The 16730-nt window shown below is 34.7% G+C and overlaps 1 protein-coding gene across 8 annotated transcripts in view; it reads left to right on the forward strand.

Moving 5' to 3' along the window:
• Positions 1 to 16730, forward strand: part of FAM227B (family with sequence similarity 227 member B) — a 195756-nt gene that overhangs the window by 39155 nt on the left and 139871 nt on the right. For all 8 annotated transcript variants that reach the window (XR_006704715.1, XR_006704716.1, XM_045449786.1 and 5 more), the window contains one exon: positions 13971 to 14108. Coding sequence is in view for 6 of the 8 variants with exons in the window: in XM_045449786.1 (XP_045305742.1) it covers positions 13971 to 14108 (138 nt within the window). In the remaining 2 variants the exon portion in view is untranslated. The remainder of the gene's footprint in view (positions 1 to 13970; positions 14109 to 16730) is intronic.

Below are 16730 nucleotides of genomic sequence, written 5' to 3' on the forward strand. Positions count from 1 at the left end.
AATTTCCATAGAAATAAAGCTATATATATTTTATATTTAGAAAGTAAATATTTTAGGCTGCTTTGGAACATTGTAGACATTTTTATGGCAAATAGTATTGGGTAAATTCTAGAGCTAACTTAGTTCCTTGCGGAAATATAATCAATGATTAATCAAGAAAAAGGTTTCTTTTTGAATCATGGTATATGTGTAAGTGGGAGTAATAGGACTGAAAGGCTGAAGGAAATTAAAATCTATCCTAGAGCATTTTGCTAGAGATTTAGGCAACTGAGTGTAAAACTAAGGTATAATTTCATGTTCCGGGAGTGACCTCCTCAGTATTTTTTTTATAATACTGCTTCACTCTTATGGACTACCAGAAGCTATTGACTATTTTTAAATTGTTCTTATAAATCTTTTGATACAAATTTTGACAGATTTTTTTAAAACTGTTTTGCACCAATTCTTAGTAACCAAACCATTTCTGAAAGAAAATGTTATTGGGGTACCTGGGTGGCTCAGTCAGTTAAGTGTCTGACTTTGGCTCAGGTTATGATCTCATGTTTCATGAGTTCAAGCCCCATGTCTGTCTTCAGACTTAGGTCATGATCTTGCTGGTCAGAGTTCGAGCCCCATGTTGGGCTCTGTGTTGACAGCTCGGAACCTGGAGCCTGTTTCAGATTCCGTATCTCCCTCTCTCTCTCAAAAATAAATAAAACATTAAAAAAAAGAAAATGTTATATATTTTAAGGAGGACACCCTTGAGAGGTAAAGACTAGAAAGCAGCACTTAGAAACCACCCTCCCCTTCAATCAACACACACAGACCAGAGAGCCTCCCAATTATAGAGATAAATACAATGAATTCTAATATAAGAAATTAAAAGGGAATGGACACAGCATTCATACCAACATTCTATAAGAAAAAAATGTGATTGGGGCGCCTGGGTGACGCAGTCGGTTAAGCGTCCGACTTCAGCCAGGTCACGATCTCACCGTCCGTGAGTTCGAGCCCCGCGTCGGGCTCTGGGCTGATGGCTCAGAGCCTGGAGCCTGTTTCCGATTCTGTGTCTCCCTCTCTCTCTGCCCCTCCCCGTTCATGCTCTGTCTCTCTCTGTTCCAAAAATAAATAAACGTTGAAAAAAAAATTAAAAAAAAAAAAGAAAGAAAAAAATGTGATGAAGAACAGCTTTCTTGCTAACCTATTCTACTATATTGTGTCCCCCCAAAATTCATACATTGAAGTCCTAACCCCCAGTACACCTCAGAATGTGGTTGTATTTCAGTATAGGACCTTTAAAGAGGTAATTAGGTTAAATGAAATAATTTCAGTGAGCTCTAATCCAACAAGACTGGTGTCCTTTGAGTAGGGAGACACCAGGGATGTGGATTCACAGAGAAAAGGCCATGTGAGGACACAACAAGAAGTTAGCCATCTGTAAGCCAAGGGAAGAGACCTAATGAGAAATCAGACCTGCTTGCACCCTGATCGTGGACATCCAGCCTCCAGAACTGTGATACATTTATGTTGTTTAAGTCCTCTGGTCTTTAGCATTTTTGTTATGGCAGCACTAGCAAACTAATACAGATTTTTAAAATTAAGTAGAAAAAAGTTGACAAAAACAGATGAAAATTTTTACCCAGCAATTAAAAACTGGAACAGATGAAATCAAAGGCATCAAAATTGGCGAAGATGAAGTCAGGCTGTCACTTTTTACAGATGACATGATACTCTACGTGCAAAACTCCACAGACTCCACCAAAAAGTCTGCTAGAACTGATACATGAATTCAGCAAAGTCGCAGGATACAAAATCAATGTACAGAAATCAGTTGCATTCTTATACACTAATAATGAAGCAACAAAAAGACAAATAAAGAAACTGATCCCATTCACAATTGCACCAAGAAGCATAAAACACCTAGGAATAAACCTAACCAAAGATGTAAAAGATCTGTATGCTGAAAACTATAGAAAGCCCATGAAGGAAATTGAAGACGACACAAAGAAATGGAAAAACATTCCGTGCTCATGGATTGGAAGAATAAATATTGTTAAAATGTCAATACTACCCAAAGCAATCTACACATTCAATGCAATCCCAATCAAAATCACACCAGCATTCTTCTCGAAGCTAGAACAAGCAATCCTGAAATTTGTATGGAACCACAAAAGACTCTGAATAGCCAAAGTAATATTGAAGAAGAAAACCAAAGTGGGAGGCATCACAATCTCAGACTTTAGCCTCTACTACAAAGCTGTAATTATCAAGACAGTATGGTATTGGCACAAAAACAGACACAGACCAATGGAATAGAATAGAGACTCCAGAATTGGACCCACAAAAGGATAGCCAACTAATCTTTGACAAAGCAGGAAAGAATATCCAATGGAAAAAAGACAGTCTCTTTAACAAATGGTGCTGGGAGAACTGGACAGCAACATGCAGAAGGATGAAACTAGACCACTTTCTTACACCATTCACAAAAACAAACTCAAAATGGATAAAGGACCTGAATGTGAGACAGGAAACCATCAAAACCCTAGAGAAGAAAGCAGGAAAAAGCCTCTCTGACTTCAACCGCAGCAATTTCTTACTCGACACATCTCCAAAGGCAAGGGAATTAAAAGCAAAAATAAACTATTGGGACCTCATGAAGATAAAAAGCTTCTGCACTGCAAAGGAAACAATCAACAAAACTAAAAGGCAACCGACAGAATGGGAAAAGATATTTGCAAATGACATATTGGACAAAGGGCTAGTATCCAAAATCTATAAAGAGTTCACCAAACTCCACACCTGAAAAACAAATAATCCAGTGAAGAAACGGGCAGAAGACATGAATAGATACTTTTCTAAAGAAGGCATCCAGATGGCCAACAGGCACATGAAAAGATGCTCAACGTTGCTCCTCATCTGGGAAATACAAATCAAAACCACACTGAGATACTACCTCACACTGTTAAGAGTGACTAAAATGAACAATTCAGGAGTATATAGATGCTGGAGAGGATGTGGAGATACGGGAACCCTCTTGCACTGTTGGTGGGAGTGCAAACTGGTGCAGTTGCTCTGGAAAACAGTGTGGAGGTTCCTTGAAATATTGGAAATAGATCTACCCTATGACCCAGCAGTAGCACTGCTAGGAATTTACCCAAGGGATACAGGAGTGCTGATGCATAGGGGTACTTGTGCCCCAATGTTTATAGCAGCACTTTCAACAATAGCCAAATTATGGAAAGAGCCTAAATGTCTATCAACTGACAAATGGATAAAGAAGATGTGGTTTATATATACAATGGAATACTACTTGGCAATGAGAAAGAATTAAATCTGGTCATTTGCAACGTGGACGGAACTGGAGAGTATTATGCTAAGTGAAATAAGTCAGGCAGAGAAAGACAGATACGATATGTTTTCACTCATATGTGGATCCTGAGAAACTTAACAGAAGACCAGGGTGGAGGGGAAGGGGGAAAATAAGTTACAGAGAGGGAAGGAGGCAAACCACAAGAGATTCTTAAATACTGAGAACAAACTGAGGGTTGGTGGGGGTGGGAAAGAGGGGAAAGTGGGTGATGGGCATTGAGGAGGGCACCTGTTGGGATGAACACAGGATGTTGTATGGGAACCAATTTGACAATAAATTATATATATACACATACATATATTATATATATGTATATATGTATATAATATATACATTATATATAATATATTATATATAATATGCATAATATTATATATATTATATATTATATATAATATATTATATATAGTATGTAATATATATAATATATATATAAAAAGAAAAAAGAAATATTATTATAAACAAAAATAATTAAAAAATTAAAAATGGAACAGAGCAGATAAAAGTTATAATCCTAACATTCTAACAAAAATTTCTAAGAAATAATGAAAGAATCATAGTTGTAAGGGGAGAATACAAATTGGAAACGTAAGTCCATGGAACACACATATGTATACATGGAATTACCATGTTAATCAAAATACAGAATATGGGTGTCTGGGTGGCTCAGTTGGTTATGATTCTTGATTTCAGCTCAGATCGTGATCTCACGGGTTTGTGAGCTTGAGTTCCACATTGGGTTCTGTGCTGACAGCAGGGAGCCTGCTTGGTATTCTCTCCCTCCCTCTCTCTCTCCCCTCCCCCACTAGCATGCATGCTCTCTCTCTCTCAAAGTAAATAAATAAACTTAAAAAAAATATAGAACATATCCAGCATGTTGCAATTTTGCAAATTGCAGTTGCAATTTTGATTTTTTTTCACCCAAGAGTCTTTTAAAATAGTGCCTTTTAGGGGCGCCTCGTGGCGCAGTCGGTTAAGCGTCCGACTTCAGCCAGGTCACGATCTCGCGGTCCGGGAGTTCGAGCCCCGCGTCGGGCTCTGGGCTGATGGCTCAGAGCCTGGAGCCTGTTTCCGACTCTGTGTCTCCCTCTCTCTCTGCCCCTCCCCCGTTCATGCTCTGTCTCTCTCTGTCCCCAAAATAAATAAACGTTGAAAAAAAAAAAATTAAAAAAAAAAAAAATAGTGTTTTAATGGCAAAGTCTTTTGTGTTTATACTTAGTTATTAATGTTTACTTTTTTGCTTTAAGTAAAATACTACAGCTTATATCATACTTAGAGTTTGGAATTTATTGAGCTGTTCTTGTTACATAATAATACATGGCAAAATATTATAAATGGTACCTACTGGCTTAATAACAAATATATGTTCTCTATTTGTTGGAAATGATATTCTATATGTTCATGTGTGGTTGCCTTGACTAGTATACACGTGTGTTTCTATAGGATTTATTTGTATTTACAATAGTTTTAATAGGTGTTATATCTTTACTCAATTAAAAATCCCTTTTCTCCTATAAAAATATATGAGTTCACAAAAGAAAAAACTTATTTTTGTCTAACATAAATCTTCACCTGATATAGTTTAGATACATCTTTTACTCTTAAGTTTACAGTGCATAATTTTTAGGTATTTTAGCTACCAGTAACCTAACACTGAATCAATTTTATAGACATATAAAATTAGATTTGTTCTAGTCTTTAATGATAGTTCTCTTATAGAGGCAAACATATTGATTTGACTTCCACCCAGTATTATCTAAAAAAATTAATATTATGGAAAGAATCCTTTTACTCCTGCCATGACCATGCAAGATTCTGTAGATAAAGTTTTAGGATCATTGTCATCTTAACTTTCTTGAATCATCCAAGTCATGAACAAGGCATATTTCCCTATTTGTTTAGGAGTTTGTTAATTTACCTCAGTATATTTTCTGTTTTCAGCATGTAGATCTTATATGTATTATTTTTCCTAGGCATATGGTGTTTACTGAGTGTTATTAAAAATACTTTAAATTTCACTTTCCAATTGTTGCTAATGTATTATAATTTGCTTTTTAATTTGTATTCACTAATTAGCAAAATTCAAATAGCTTATCTGTACATACTTTAGGGTTTTCTACATACAAAATCTTATCCTCTGCAAAAAAAAAATTATATTTCTTCCAATGATTTTATTTCATTTTTTTGTATTATGCTGAATACAACTTTATAAATTCCAAAGGTACTTCACACCTGTCAGAATGACTAAAATCAACAACAGGTGTTGGCAAGGATGTGGAGAAAGTGGAACCCTTTTGCACCGTTGGTGAGAATGAAAACTGGTGCAGCCACTGTGGAAAACAGAATGGACATTCTTCAAAAAGTTACAAATAGAACTATCCTATAATCCAGCAACTGCCCAACTAGGTATTTGCCCAAAGAATACAAAAATACTAATTCAAAAGGATACGTGCACATACAATAGCCAAATTATGAAATAGCCCAAGTATCCATTGATGGATGAATGGATAAGGAAGAAGTAGAAGAATGCAAATGGGTAGAGCCACTCTGGAAAACAATATGGAGGTTCCTTAAAAAAATTAAAAATATAACTACCCTATGACCCAGCAATTACTACTGGGAATACTAGGAATTCCCTACTGCACTACTAGGAATTTATTCAAAGGATACAGGAGTGCTGATTCATAGGGGCACATGTACCCCAATGTTTACAGCAATGCTATCAACAATAGCCAAACTATGGAAAGAGCCCAAATGTCCATCAACTGATGAATAGATAAAGAAGATGTGGTTTATGTATACAATGGAAAACTACTCGGCAATGAGAAAGAATTAAATCTTGCCATTTGCAACAACGTGGATGGAACTGGAGGGTATTATACTAAGTGAAATAAGTTAGTCAGAGAAAGATATCATATGTTTTCACTCATATGTGGACTTTGAGAAACTTGACAGAAGATCATGGGGGAAGGGAAAGGGGAAAAAATAGTTTCAAACAGAGAGGGAGGGAGACAAACCATAATAGACTCTTAAATACAGAGAAAAAACTGAGGGTTAATGGGTAGGGGGCAGGGGAAGGTGGGGAAAATGGGTGATGGGCATTGAGGAGGGCACTTGTTGGGATGAGCACTGGGTGTTGTATGTAAGTGATGAGTCATGAGAATATACTCCCAAAGCCAAGAGCACACTGTATACACTGTATGTTAGCTAACTTGACAATATATTTAAAACAAAAATAAGGAAAAAGTGGTAAATACATACAATGGAATACTACTCAGCCATAAAAAAGAAAGAAATCTTGCCATTTCCAGCAATATGGGTAGAGCTAGAGAGTATAATGCTAAGTAAAAGAAGTCAGTCAGAGACAGATACCATATTATTTCACTCATATGTGGAACTTAGGAAACAAAACAAATGAGAAAAGGGAAAAAAAGAGAGAGGGAGAGGGGCAAACCAAAAAACAGACTCTTAACTATGAGAACTAACTGATAGTTACCAGGAGGGAGGTGGATGGAGGGATGGGTGAAATAGGTAATGGGAATTAAGGAGTGCACTTGTTGTGGTGAACACTGGGTAATGTATGGAAGTGTTAAATCTCTCTATTGTACACCTGAAATTAATATTATGCTATATGTTAACTAACTGGAATTAAAATAAAAACTTAAAAGAAAATCAAACCTACATTTTCTTAACATAAAAGGCTGACATGCTGGTGGGAATTTAAGTTAGTACAACTATCTTGTATAGCTGCCAATATCCACTAAAACTGAACACATACAGACCTTTAACCTGGCATATCTATTATTCCCAGGTACATTCCTTACAGAAATTTTCATGTTTCTACACACCAGAAGTACAAAATGTTTATAACAGCACTGTTTATATGATAATCAAAACAAACTGTTCAAATTCCCACCAATAATATAAAGTTTAAATAAATTATGGAATATTCGTATAATGAATACTACCAGCAATGAGAATGAACAAACTACAATTATATGCAACAGTGTGAACAAATCATACAAACATGTTTGAGAGGGAAAGAAGCCAGACACAAAAGAGTAGATCCTGTATGAGTCTACTGAGATAAAATTCAACATTTGGCAAAACTAATCTATACTGTTAAGAGTTAATATAATAGTTGTCCTTGGAAATGAAAGACTAGAAAGGAGAGCTCCTGGAGTACTGAATATTCGCTTTCTGGCTGTTGATGACATGAGTACCATGTAGTAAATTCTGAAAATTCATTGAGCTGATTTGTTCTTTTTTTGAATGTTTATATACATTGGTAAAAAGTTATATTGAAAACAAATAGTAGTAGTTGCACAAGAGTCTCTATGATTTATTTAATCATGAATATGTTTTTTACGGATTTGTCTCACATTGCTTTTTCTCACATTGAATATCCATCAGGAGTCCATTCAACTTTTACTAAGTTTTTAATCTCTCATTTGTGACTATTTTCCATTGCCTAGAGCACTTGTTGAAAGAATTTTATAAGACATGTTTTTCTTATTTCTTTATTGAAGAAAGGTTTATACCATAGATCTAAAATGCCAAATTCAGTATTCTCCTCCTTAATGTATCAAAAATTCCTGAAGTAATCACTTTTTTGTAATAAAGTAATTACCTCTATTAGGTAATAACTTTATTTACCTATCTTTACCTTATATAATCAATTCCATTACTTACATTATAAGTTGGCTTTCATTTTGGTTGGCTTTCATTTTCACAAACAAAATTTTTATTACCAGAGTTCCTTATACACAATAAGAAAACAGAGCACCAGGAACTGTATTAGTTTCCTATTGCTGCTGTAACAAAATTACCACTTAGCAATTTAAAACAACACACTGTATTATCTTACAGTTCTGGAAGTCAGAAATCCAAAGTGAGTCTCACGAGGCTAAAATCAAGATGTTGGCAGAGCTGTGTTTCTTCTACAGGTTTTGTTGAATAATTTATTTTTTTGCAGCTTTTAGAAGCTGTGTACATTCTTTGCCTTGAGTCCCTCTTCCATCTTAAAAGCAAGCAATGTCTACTCAGTTTAAGATAGTGCTAAAAGAAAACAAACAGACAAACAAACAAAAAACTACCCAGCAAAGGTGTCCATCAAAAGTGAGGGTGAGATAAAGATTTTCTCTAACAAACAAAAGCTAATGGAGTTCATCAGAACTGCCTTACAAGAAACACTGAAGGGGGTTCTTCAAGCTGAAATGAAAGGACACTAATTGATAACAAAAAAAAATCATGTAAAAATATACAACCCACAGGCAAAGGTAATCATACAGTTAGATTCAGAATATTCTAATACTGTAATATGGTGATGTGTTAACCACTTAATTCTAGTATAAAAGTTAAAAGACGAAAATATTGGGGTGCCTGGGTGGCACAGTTGGCTAAGTGTCCAACTCTTGATTTTGGCTCAGGTCATGATCTCACAGTTTTTGAGTTCAAGTTCCACATTAGGCTCTGTGCTGACAGTGTGGAGCCTGCTTGGGATTCTCTGTCTCCCTCTCACTCTCTCTGCCCCTCTCCCACTTGCTCTCTATCTCTCTCTGTCAAAATAAATAAATAAACATTTAAAAAAAGACAAAAATATTAAAAATAGTTATAGCTACAATAATTTCTTCATGGATACACAGTATAAAAGGATGTAAACAGTCACACCAGAAAACATAAAAGAGGGGTAGTAAAAGAGTAGTTTTTGAATGTGATTGAAGTGAAATTATTAGCATAAAATAGACTGTTATATGTTTTATGTAAGCCTCACAGTAAAAACAAAACAACACCCACAGCAAATTCACAAAAGATAAAGAGAAGGCAATCAAAGTAAGACATTATGGAAAATCATCAATTCACAAAAGAAGGCAGCAAGAGAGGAAGAAAGGAACAAAGGAGCCACAAAACTACCATAAAACAATTAATAAGATGTCATCAGTAAGTCCTTACCTATCTATAATTACTATAGCTATAAATGGATTGGATTCGCCAATCAACACACATAGAGTAGATGGGTGGATACAAAACAACAACCAACATTATGCTGCCTACAAGAGACTCACTTCAGCTTTAAGGACACACATTGACTCAAAGTGAAGGAATGGAAAAGATATTTCATGCAAGTGGAAATAAATGAGAGCAGGGATAGCTATAATTGTATCACACAAAATATACTGTAAGTCAAAATGATAACAAGAGACAAAGAAGGTCATTATGTAATAAAGGGGCAATTCAAGGTATAACATCAGAACATCTAAATATATTAGGCAGATATTAACACATCTGAAGTGAGGAGACAATGATTCAAAATAGTAGGGGACTTCAATATGCCACTTTCAACAATGGATAAATCACTCAGACAGAAAATGAAGGGCACTTTGAACTTGAACCATATTTTAGACCAAATGGACCTAACAGACATTTATCACCAGCAGAGTCACCATGAAGCATCACCAGCAGAATACACATGGAACATTTTCCACGTTAGATCATATGTTAGGGCTCAAAACTAGTACTAATAAATTTAATAAGATTAAAATCATACCAAATATCTTTCTTAACCACATGTAGTATAAAACTAGAAATAAATAACAGGAGGAAAGTTGGAAATCACAGATATGCACAAATTAAACAACATACTCCTGAACAACCAGTGGGTCAAAGAATAAATCAAAAGAAAATTAAAAATATCTTGAAAAAAATGAAAATGGAAATACAACATATCCAAATCTATAGGATGCTGGCAAAGCAGTCTTAAGAAGGAAGTTTATAGTAATAACTACCTGCATTAAGAAAAAAGATTTCAAATAGACAACCTAACTTTACACCTCAAGGAACTGGAAAAAAGAAGGACAACCTAACCCCCAAGTTAGCAGAAGGAAGGAAAAAAGAAAGATTAGAGCATAAGTAAATGAAATAGAGACCAGAAAGACAATGGAAAAAAATCAATGAAACTAAGAGCTGGTTTTTTGGAAAACATAAAATTGACAAACCTTTAGCTACACTAAGAAAAAAAAGATTCAAATAAATAAACATGAAAGAGGAAATATCACAACTGATACCATAGAAATATAAAGCATCCTAAGAGACCACTATGAACAATTATATAGCAAAAATTTTGGACAACCTAGAAAAAATAGATAAATTTGTAGAAACATAAAATTTATCAAGACTGAATCATAAGAAAAAGAAAAATCTGAACAGACCAGTAATGTATTTAAAAACTTCCCAAGAAAATATAGTCCAGGACCATATGGTTCCATTGGTGATTGTACCAAACATTTAAATAAAAATGAATGCTAATCCTTCTTAAACTCTTCCAAAAAACTGAAGAGGAGGGAACACTCCCAAACTCATTGTATGAGGCCATCATTACCCTGATACTAAAGGTGGATAAGGGCATTACAAGAAAACTACAGACCAGTATCCCTAATGAATATAGATGCAAAAATTCTCAATAAAATATTAGAAATCCAATTCAACAGCACATTAAAAGGATCATTATACCATGATCAAGCAGGATTTATCTCTGGGATGCAGGATGATTCAACATATGCAAATCAAATGTTATGCACCACGTTAATAAAATGAAGGAGTAAAACCATATGATCATCTTAATAGATACAGAAAAAGCATTTGACAAATTATATCTTTTCATAATAAGAACACTGAACACATTGGGTGTAGAAGGAACATACATCAACACAGTAAAATCCATGTATGACAAACCTAGAGCTAACATATTTAATGGTGAAAGACTGAAAAGCTTTTCCTCTAAGATCAGGAACAAGAGAAAGGTACCCATTCTTACCACTCCTATTTGACATAGTATTGGAAGTCCTAGCGAAAGCAATCAGGCAAAAAGGAAAAGCCATGTAAAAGGCATCCAAAAGGAAAAGATAGAAGTAAATTCTATTCTTTGTAGATGACATACTCCTATGTACTTCATTTTACTGTGCTTCACAGATACTGTATTTTTTACCAATTGAAGTTCTGTGGCAACCCTGCATCAAGAAAGTCTATCAGTGCCATTTTCCCATTAGCATTTGCTCACTTCATGTCTCTGAGAATTTGGTAATTCTCACAATATTTCAAACTTTCTCATTATTACTATATTTGGCATGGTGACCTCTGATTAGTGATTACAACTTGCTGAAAGTTCAGATGACAGCATTTTTTAATCAAAGTATGTACATTATTTTAGACATAATGCTATTAGCACACTTAATAGACTACAATGTAGTATAAACATAATGTTTATATGCACTGGGAAACCAAAACATTCATTTGACTTTATTGTGATATTCGCTTTGTTGCAGTGGTCTGGACATGAGCCTTCAGTAGTTCTGAGTTACACCTGTATATAGAAAACCGTCAAGACTCCACAAAAACAAACAAAAACAAAAAAACAAAACACACACTCACAAAAAAAAGACAAAAAACAAAAACCAAAAAACTGTTAGAACCTAATCAGTGAATTCAGCAAAGTTGCAGGGTACAAAACACTATACAAAATCAGTTGCATTCCTCTCTACTAACAACAAAATATCTGACAAAGTAATAAAACAATCTCATTTGCAATAGCATTAATAACAATAAAATACTTACAAATGAATTTAATCAAGAAGATCAAATATCTGTATACTGAATACTACAAGATTTTGATGAAAGAAAAGACACAAATGGAAAGATATCCTTTATACATGGATTGAAAGAATTAATTTTGTTAAAACGTGCATGCTACCCAAAAACGTCTATAGATTCAGTGTTATCAAGTTCTTATCAAGATTCCAATGGCATTCTTTGCAGAAATAGAAAAAAGAATCTTAAAATTTGTATCCAGAACCTGGATAGCCAAAGCTACCTTGAGAAAGAACAAAGCTAGAGGCATCATACTTCCTGATTTCAAATTATACTACAAAGCTCCAGTAATCAAAATGATACTGGCATAAAAATAGACACATACGCCCATAGAATAGAATTAAGAGCCCAGAAATAAACCCTCACAAATACAGTCAACTAATACTCAATATTTACTCTCTTCCGTAAATGATGATAAACTGGATAACCACATGTAAAAGAATGAAATTGGACTTCTATTTTATACCACTCACAAAAATTAACTCAAAGTGGGTTAAAGATTTAAAATAAGAACTAAACTATAAAACTTCTATAAGAAAACATGGGGGGAGAGGCACTTGTGTGGCTTAGTCGGTTGAGCATCTAGCTATTGATTTCAGTTCATATCATAGTATCATGGGATAGAGCCCCGTGTTGTGTTCCACACTAAGCATGGAGCCTGCTTAAGAGTCTCTCTCTCTCTCTCTCTCTCTCTCTCTCTCTCTCCCCCCCTCCCCATCTGCCCCTCTCCCCTGCTCATGCACTCTCTCTCTCTCTCAAATAAATAAACATTAAAAAAAAAAGAATTAAAAGAAGACTTAAAAATAGTCTTCTATTTTTATTCATATATTTATCATTCCTGGAACCCTTATTACTCTGTGTCTGGACTGGCCCCAGTGTTTCCATGTGTGGCCCCCATGACATGGCATGCCCCCTCCTCTTGGGAACTATGAGTAATAAACTATCTTTTCAATGCCAATCATTTCCTGATCTGTTAGCCTTACTGCACCTCCAATTAATACACTATATTTTAAAACATAGACAATCTATCAGGAAGCATCTAAGTGAATTAAACTGAAGTCTTCTGCATATTTTGTCTAGGGGCAACTAATGTGAAATAAGTGATAATTGAATCTAAAACACCTAGAAAATTTAAATTTGACAGCCAAATATAGCAAGTAATACTCATTGCACATCACTACTGAAAAAATATTGGCTATATTTAGAAGTATATCAATGTATAATAATATTGATAATAGTATTAGCTGATTGGAACTGAGTATTAACTCTTCAAACAACCATATGAAGTACACCAAGGAATTTATATTGTTCTCATTTTTATTGCTGGGCATTTTAGTGTTCAGTGTGACTAAATGAATTATTCAACCATACACAGCTTTTGGAACAAAAGTAGAACTTTTAAAACTTATTTTTCTTACTTTTTAGATATTACAATTTATTCATAAATATTATTTTAAAATATTCAGGAGATACAGATAAGGCATAATAATAATAGTCACCTATACTCAGAAGCACTAATGTTAACTTTTAAGCTACAGACACACATCCTAAGAGGTAAAATTGTTCTTCACAAAAAACATATTAATTATAAATGCCTTTGTATGTTAACAAATATTTAAAGATAACTTTTAGCAGATACCTCATAATCCATTGTATGGATGTATTCTTGTTGTATATTTAGGTCCTTTCCAACTTTTTGCAATAATTAACTTCCTCTTATGTCCATCATTGAATTTAGCTTATGTATGTCTATTAATCAGAAGATGATACTGAGTTTTACCTCTTTTCTAATTCACTATTTTATGTAATAAGACATTAATATTTCTCTTAAAGTTTCCCTTATATGAAACTTGAGACTGACAGTTTTCACAGGATTGTTATGAGGATGAAATGTGTAATACATGAAAATGCTTTGACAAATTGAAAGATATTTTCAAATGCTAATTTCCTTGACTAAATGTACATTTTATAATAACAGGTTTAAAACCTCCAAAAGGCTTTTGGACCCACTGGAAACTCAAAGAACTCTCCACAACAACCATACATGGTACTAAGAAAGCACCTTCAAAATCTTTAAAGGACAGAATTGAAAGGAGTCAAGAACGCATAACGACTGGTAAGTAAACTTACTGCCAACTGTAGGATAAATAGCCAAAATCCAGTATATTAAGTTATTTATTTATAATAACTTCCTTATGATTTATTCTTTGGTGAGGGTTTCAAATTAACATTCGCTTTGTAGATTAGTGTTACAGTAGTTTGAATATTGCTTTATGTTTTAGTTTTTCATTGTAAAAGTGGTATGTGCTTAAGTTCTCCCATTTGCCTGTTACTGTATTCTTCTATTGATCTTCTATCTTACAATCTCGTTACTTCTAGTAACCTTTTTATAGACTTCTTAGGATTTTCTTTATGGAAAATCATGTTATCTGAGAATAAAGAGCATTTTACTTCTTCATTTCCAACCTATATGCCTTTATTTATTTTACTTGCCCAGGTCTGGGACCTCTAAGAAAATGTTAACTAAAAGTGGTGAGAGTGGACATCCTTGCCTCACTCCTGATTTTAGAGGAGGAATGTTAGGTTATTTGCCTTTAAATAAATTTTGGCTGCCAGTTTTTATAGAAGGCTTTATCAGGTGGAGGTAGTTTCATAGATGTAAGATCTTGATGAATGCTTTTTAGCATCTACTGAGATGAGCCTATTTTTTTTTCTATTTTAGTCTTTTAATATAGTGAATTACATGGATTGATTTTCAAATGTTAACCCAACCCCTAATCCCTGGGGTAAAACCCATTTGGCCATTGTGTATTAACTTATTCATGTACTACTGGATTTAATTTGCTAAAATTTTGTTTTATTTTCCTATACTATCCTGTCTCATTTTAGTAATAAGTATAATGTTCCCTCCTCTTCTCTTTTCTAAAAGAGTTAGTATAAAACTGATATTTATTCTTCTTTCAGTATTTGGTAGAATTCTCCAGTGAAGCCACCCAAGCCTAGAATTTTTTTGTGTGGGAAAGTTTTTTTTTTTTCAACGTTTATTTATTTTTTTGGGACAGAGAGAGACAGAGCATGAACGGGGGAGGGGCAGAGAGAGAGGGAGACACAGAATCAGAAACAGGCTCCAGGCTCTGAGCCATCAGGCCAGAGCCCGACGCGGGGCTCGAACTCACGGACCGCGAGATCGTGACCTGGCTGAAGTCGGACGCTTAACTGACTGCGCCACCCAGGCGCCCCATGTGTGGGAAAGTTTTTGACAACAAATTCAGTCTCCAATAGATGTAGGGCTATTCAATTTACCAGTTCATTCTTAAATAAACTTAGTTGTTTTGTGTGAAATTTTATTTTAAATATTTTTGAGGTTTTTTTTTTTCTTGGATGTAATCCAGTTACTTAGAAATATTTTGATCCATTTGAGCTTTGCTTTTAAGCTTCATTAGGTGGAACCAGAGAAGTCTTTTGTCTAGGACTAACTTGCTTCCCCTGCTGAAGCAATACCCTTCTAAGTATTCTACCCTTGGTCTGTGTGTAGGAGGTTTACCATCTGACTGTCTAGAACATGAGCTGTGTGTGAGCCCCAAGAATGTTCTGCCTGCTCTTTCCCAAGAATGTTCTGCCAACCTCAGGCAAAGATTCAAGGGTAATCCTCTGAAGATCTTCAGAATGCTCTCTGTGTGAATCTGTCTCCTCCAAATTATGCTGACCTATGAACTTTAGCTTGCCTTGGCCTTCCAGAATGCTAAATTTTATTTTCTCAACTCAGTGAGACTAGCGGATTCTGTTTGGATTCTAACTCCTTACAGTGTCGGGAGGAGACAGTTGAAGGGCTCCCTTGTTTGTTTCTCTTTTCTTGAGGATTACTGGCCTGTGCTATCTATTGTCTAACACACGAAAACCATTGTTTCATAGACTTTGTCCAAATTTTTAGTTGTTTAAGAAAGAAGAGTAAATCCAGTGCTTGTTATTCTATAATAGTTAGAAGTGGAAGAAATTATATATTTTTTTAAAGAATTAAAAGAAGACTGGGGTCCCTGGGTGGCTCAGTCAGTTCAGTGTTAGACTTCAGCTCAGGTCATGATCTTGTTTGAGCCCTTCGTTGGACTTCATGCTGACAGCTCAGAGCTAAGAGTCTGCTTTGGATTCTATGTCTCCCTCTCTCTCTCTGCCCCTCCCCCACTCACACTCTGTCTCTCTCTCTCTCTCTCAAAATTAAATAAACATTTAAAAAATTAAAACAAACCAACCAACCAACAAACAGAAACTGACAGCACAGAGCCTACTTTTGGATTCTGTGTCTCTTTCTCTGTACTTACCCTACTCACTGTCTCTCTCTCTCTCAAAATAAATAAACATTAAAAAAAAAGAATTAAAAGAAGACTTAAAAATAGTCTTCTATTTTTATTCATATATTTATCATTCCTGGAACTTCATTCCTTGCCTTAAATTTGAGGTTTACTCATGGTGTTATCTCTCATAGTTCAATTCTGCTAACAATGAATTTCCTTGTTTATTTATCTTAAAATAATGTTCATTTTGCCTTTATTTTTAAAGGATATTTTTGCAGGGTATAGAATTCTGAGTTCATTTTTTGTTTTTTGTCTGTTAGTAAGATATTGTTCCATTGTGTCCTCATTTGTATTATTTCCCTTTGTGTTCATCCTGCTTGGGCTCATTAAGTTTCTTAAACTCATGGTTTGATGTTTTTCACCAAATTTGGGAAATTTTTGCCATTATG

Source organism: Leopardus geoffroyi, chromosome B3, assembly GCF_018350155.1.
Source record: "Leopardus geoffroyi isolate Oge1 chromosome B3, O.geoffroyi_Oge1_pat1.0, whole genome shotgun sequence".
In the NCBI taxonomy this organism is placed as follows: Eukaryota; Metazoa; Chordata; class Mammalia; order Carnivora; family Felidae; genus Leopardus; species Leopardus geoffroyi.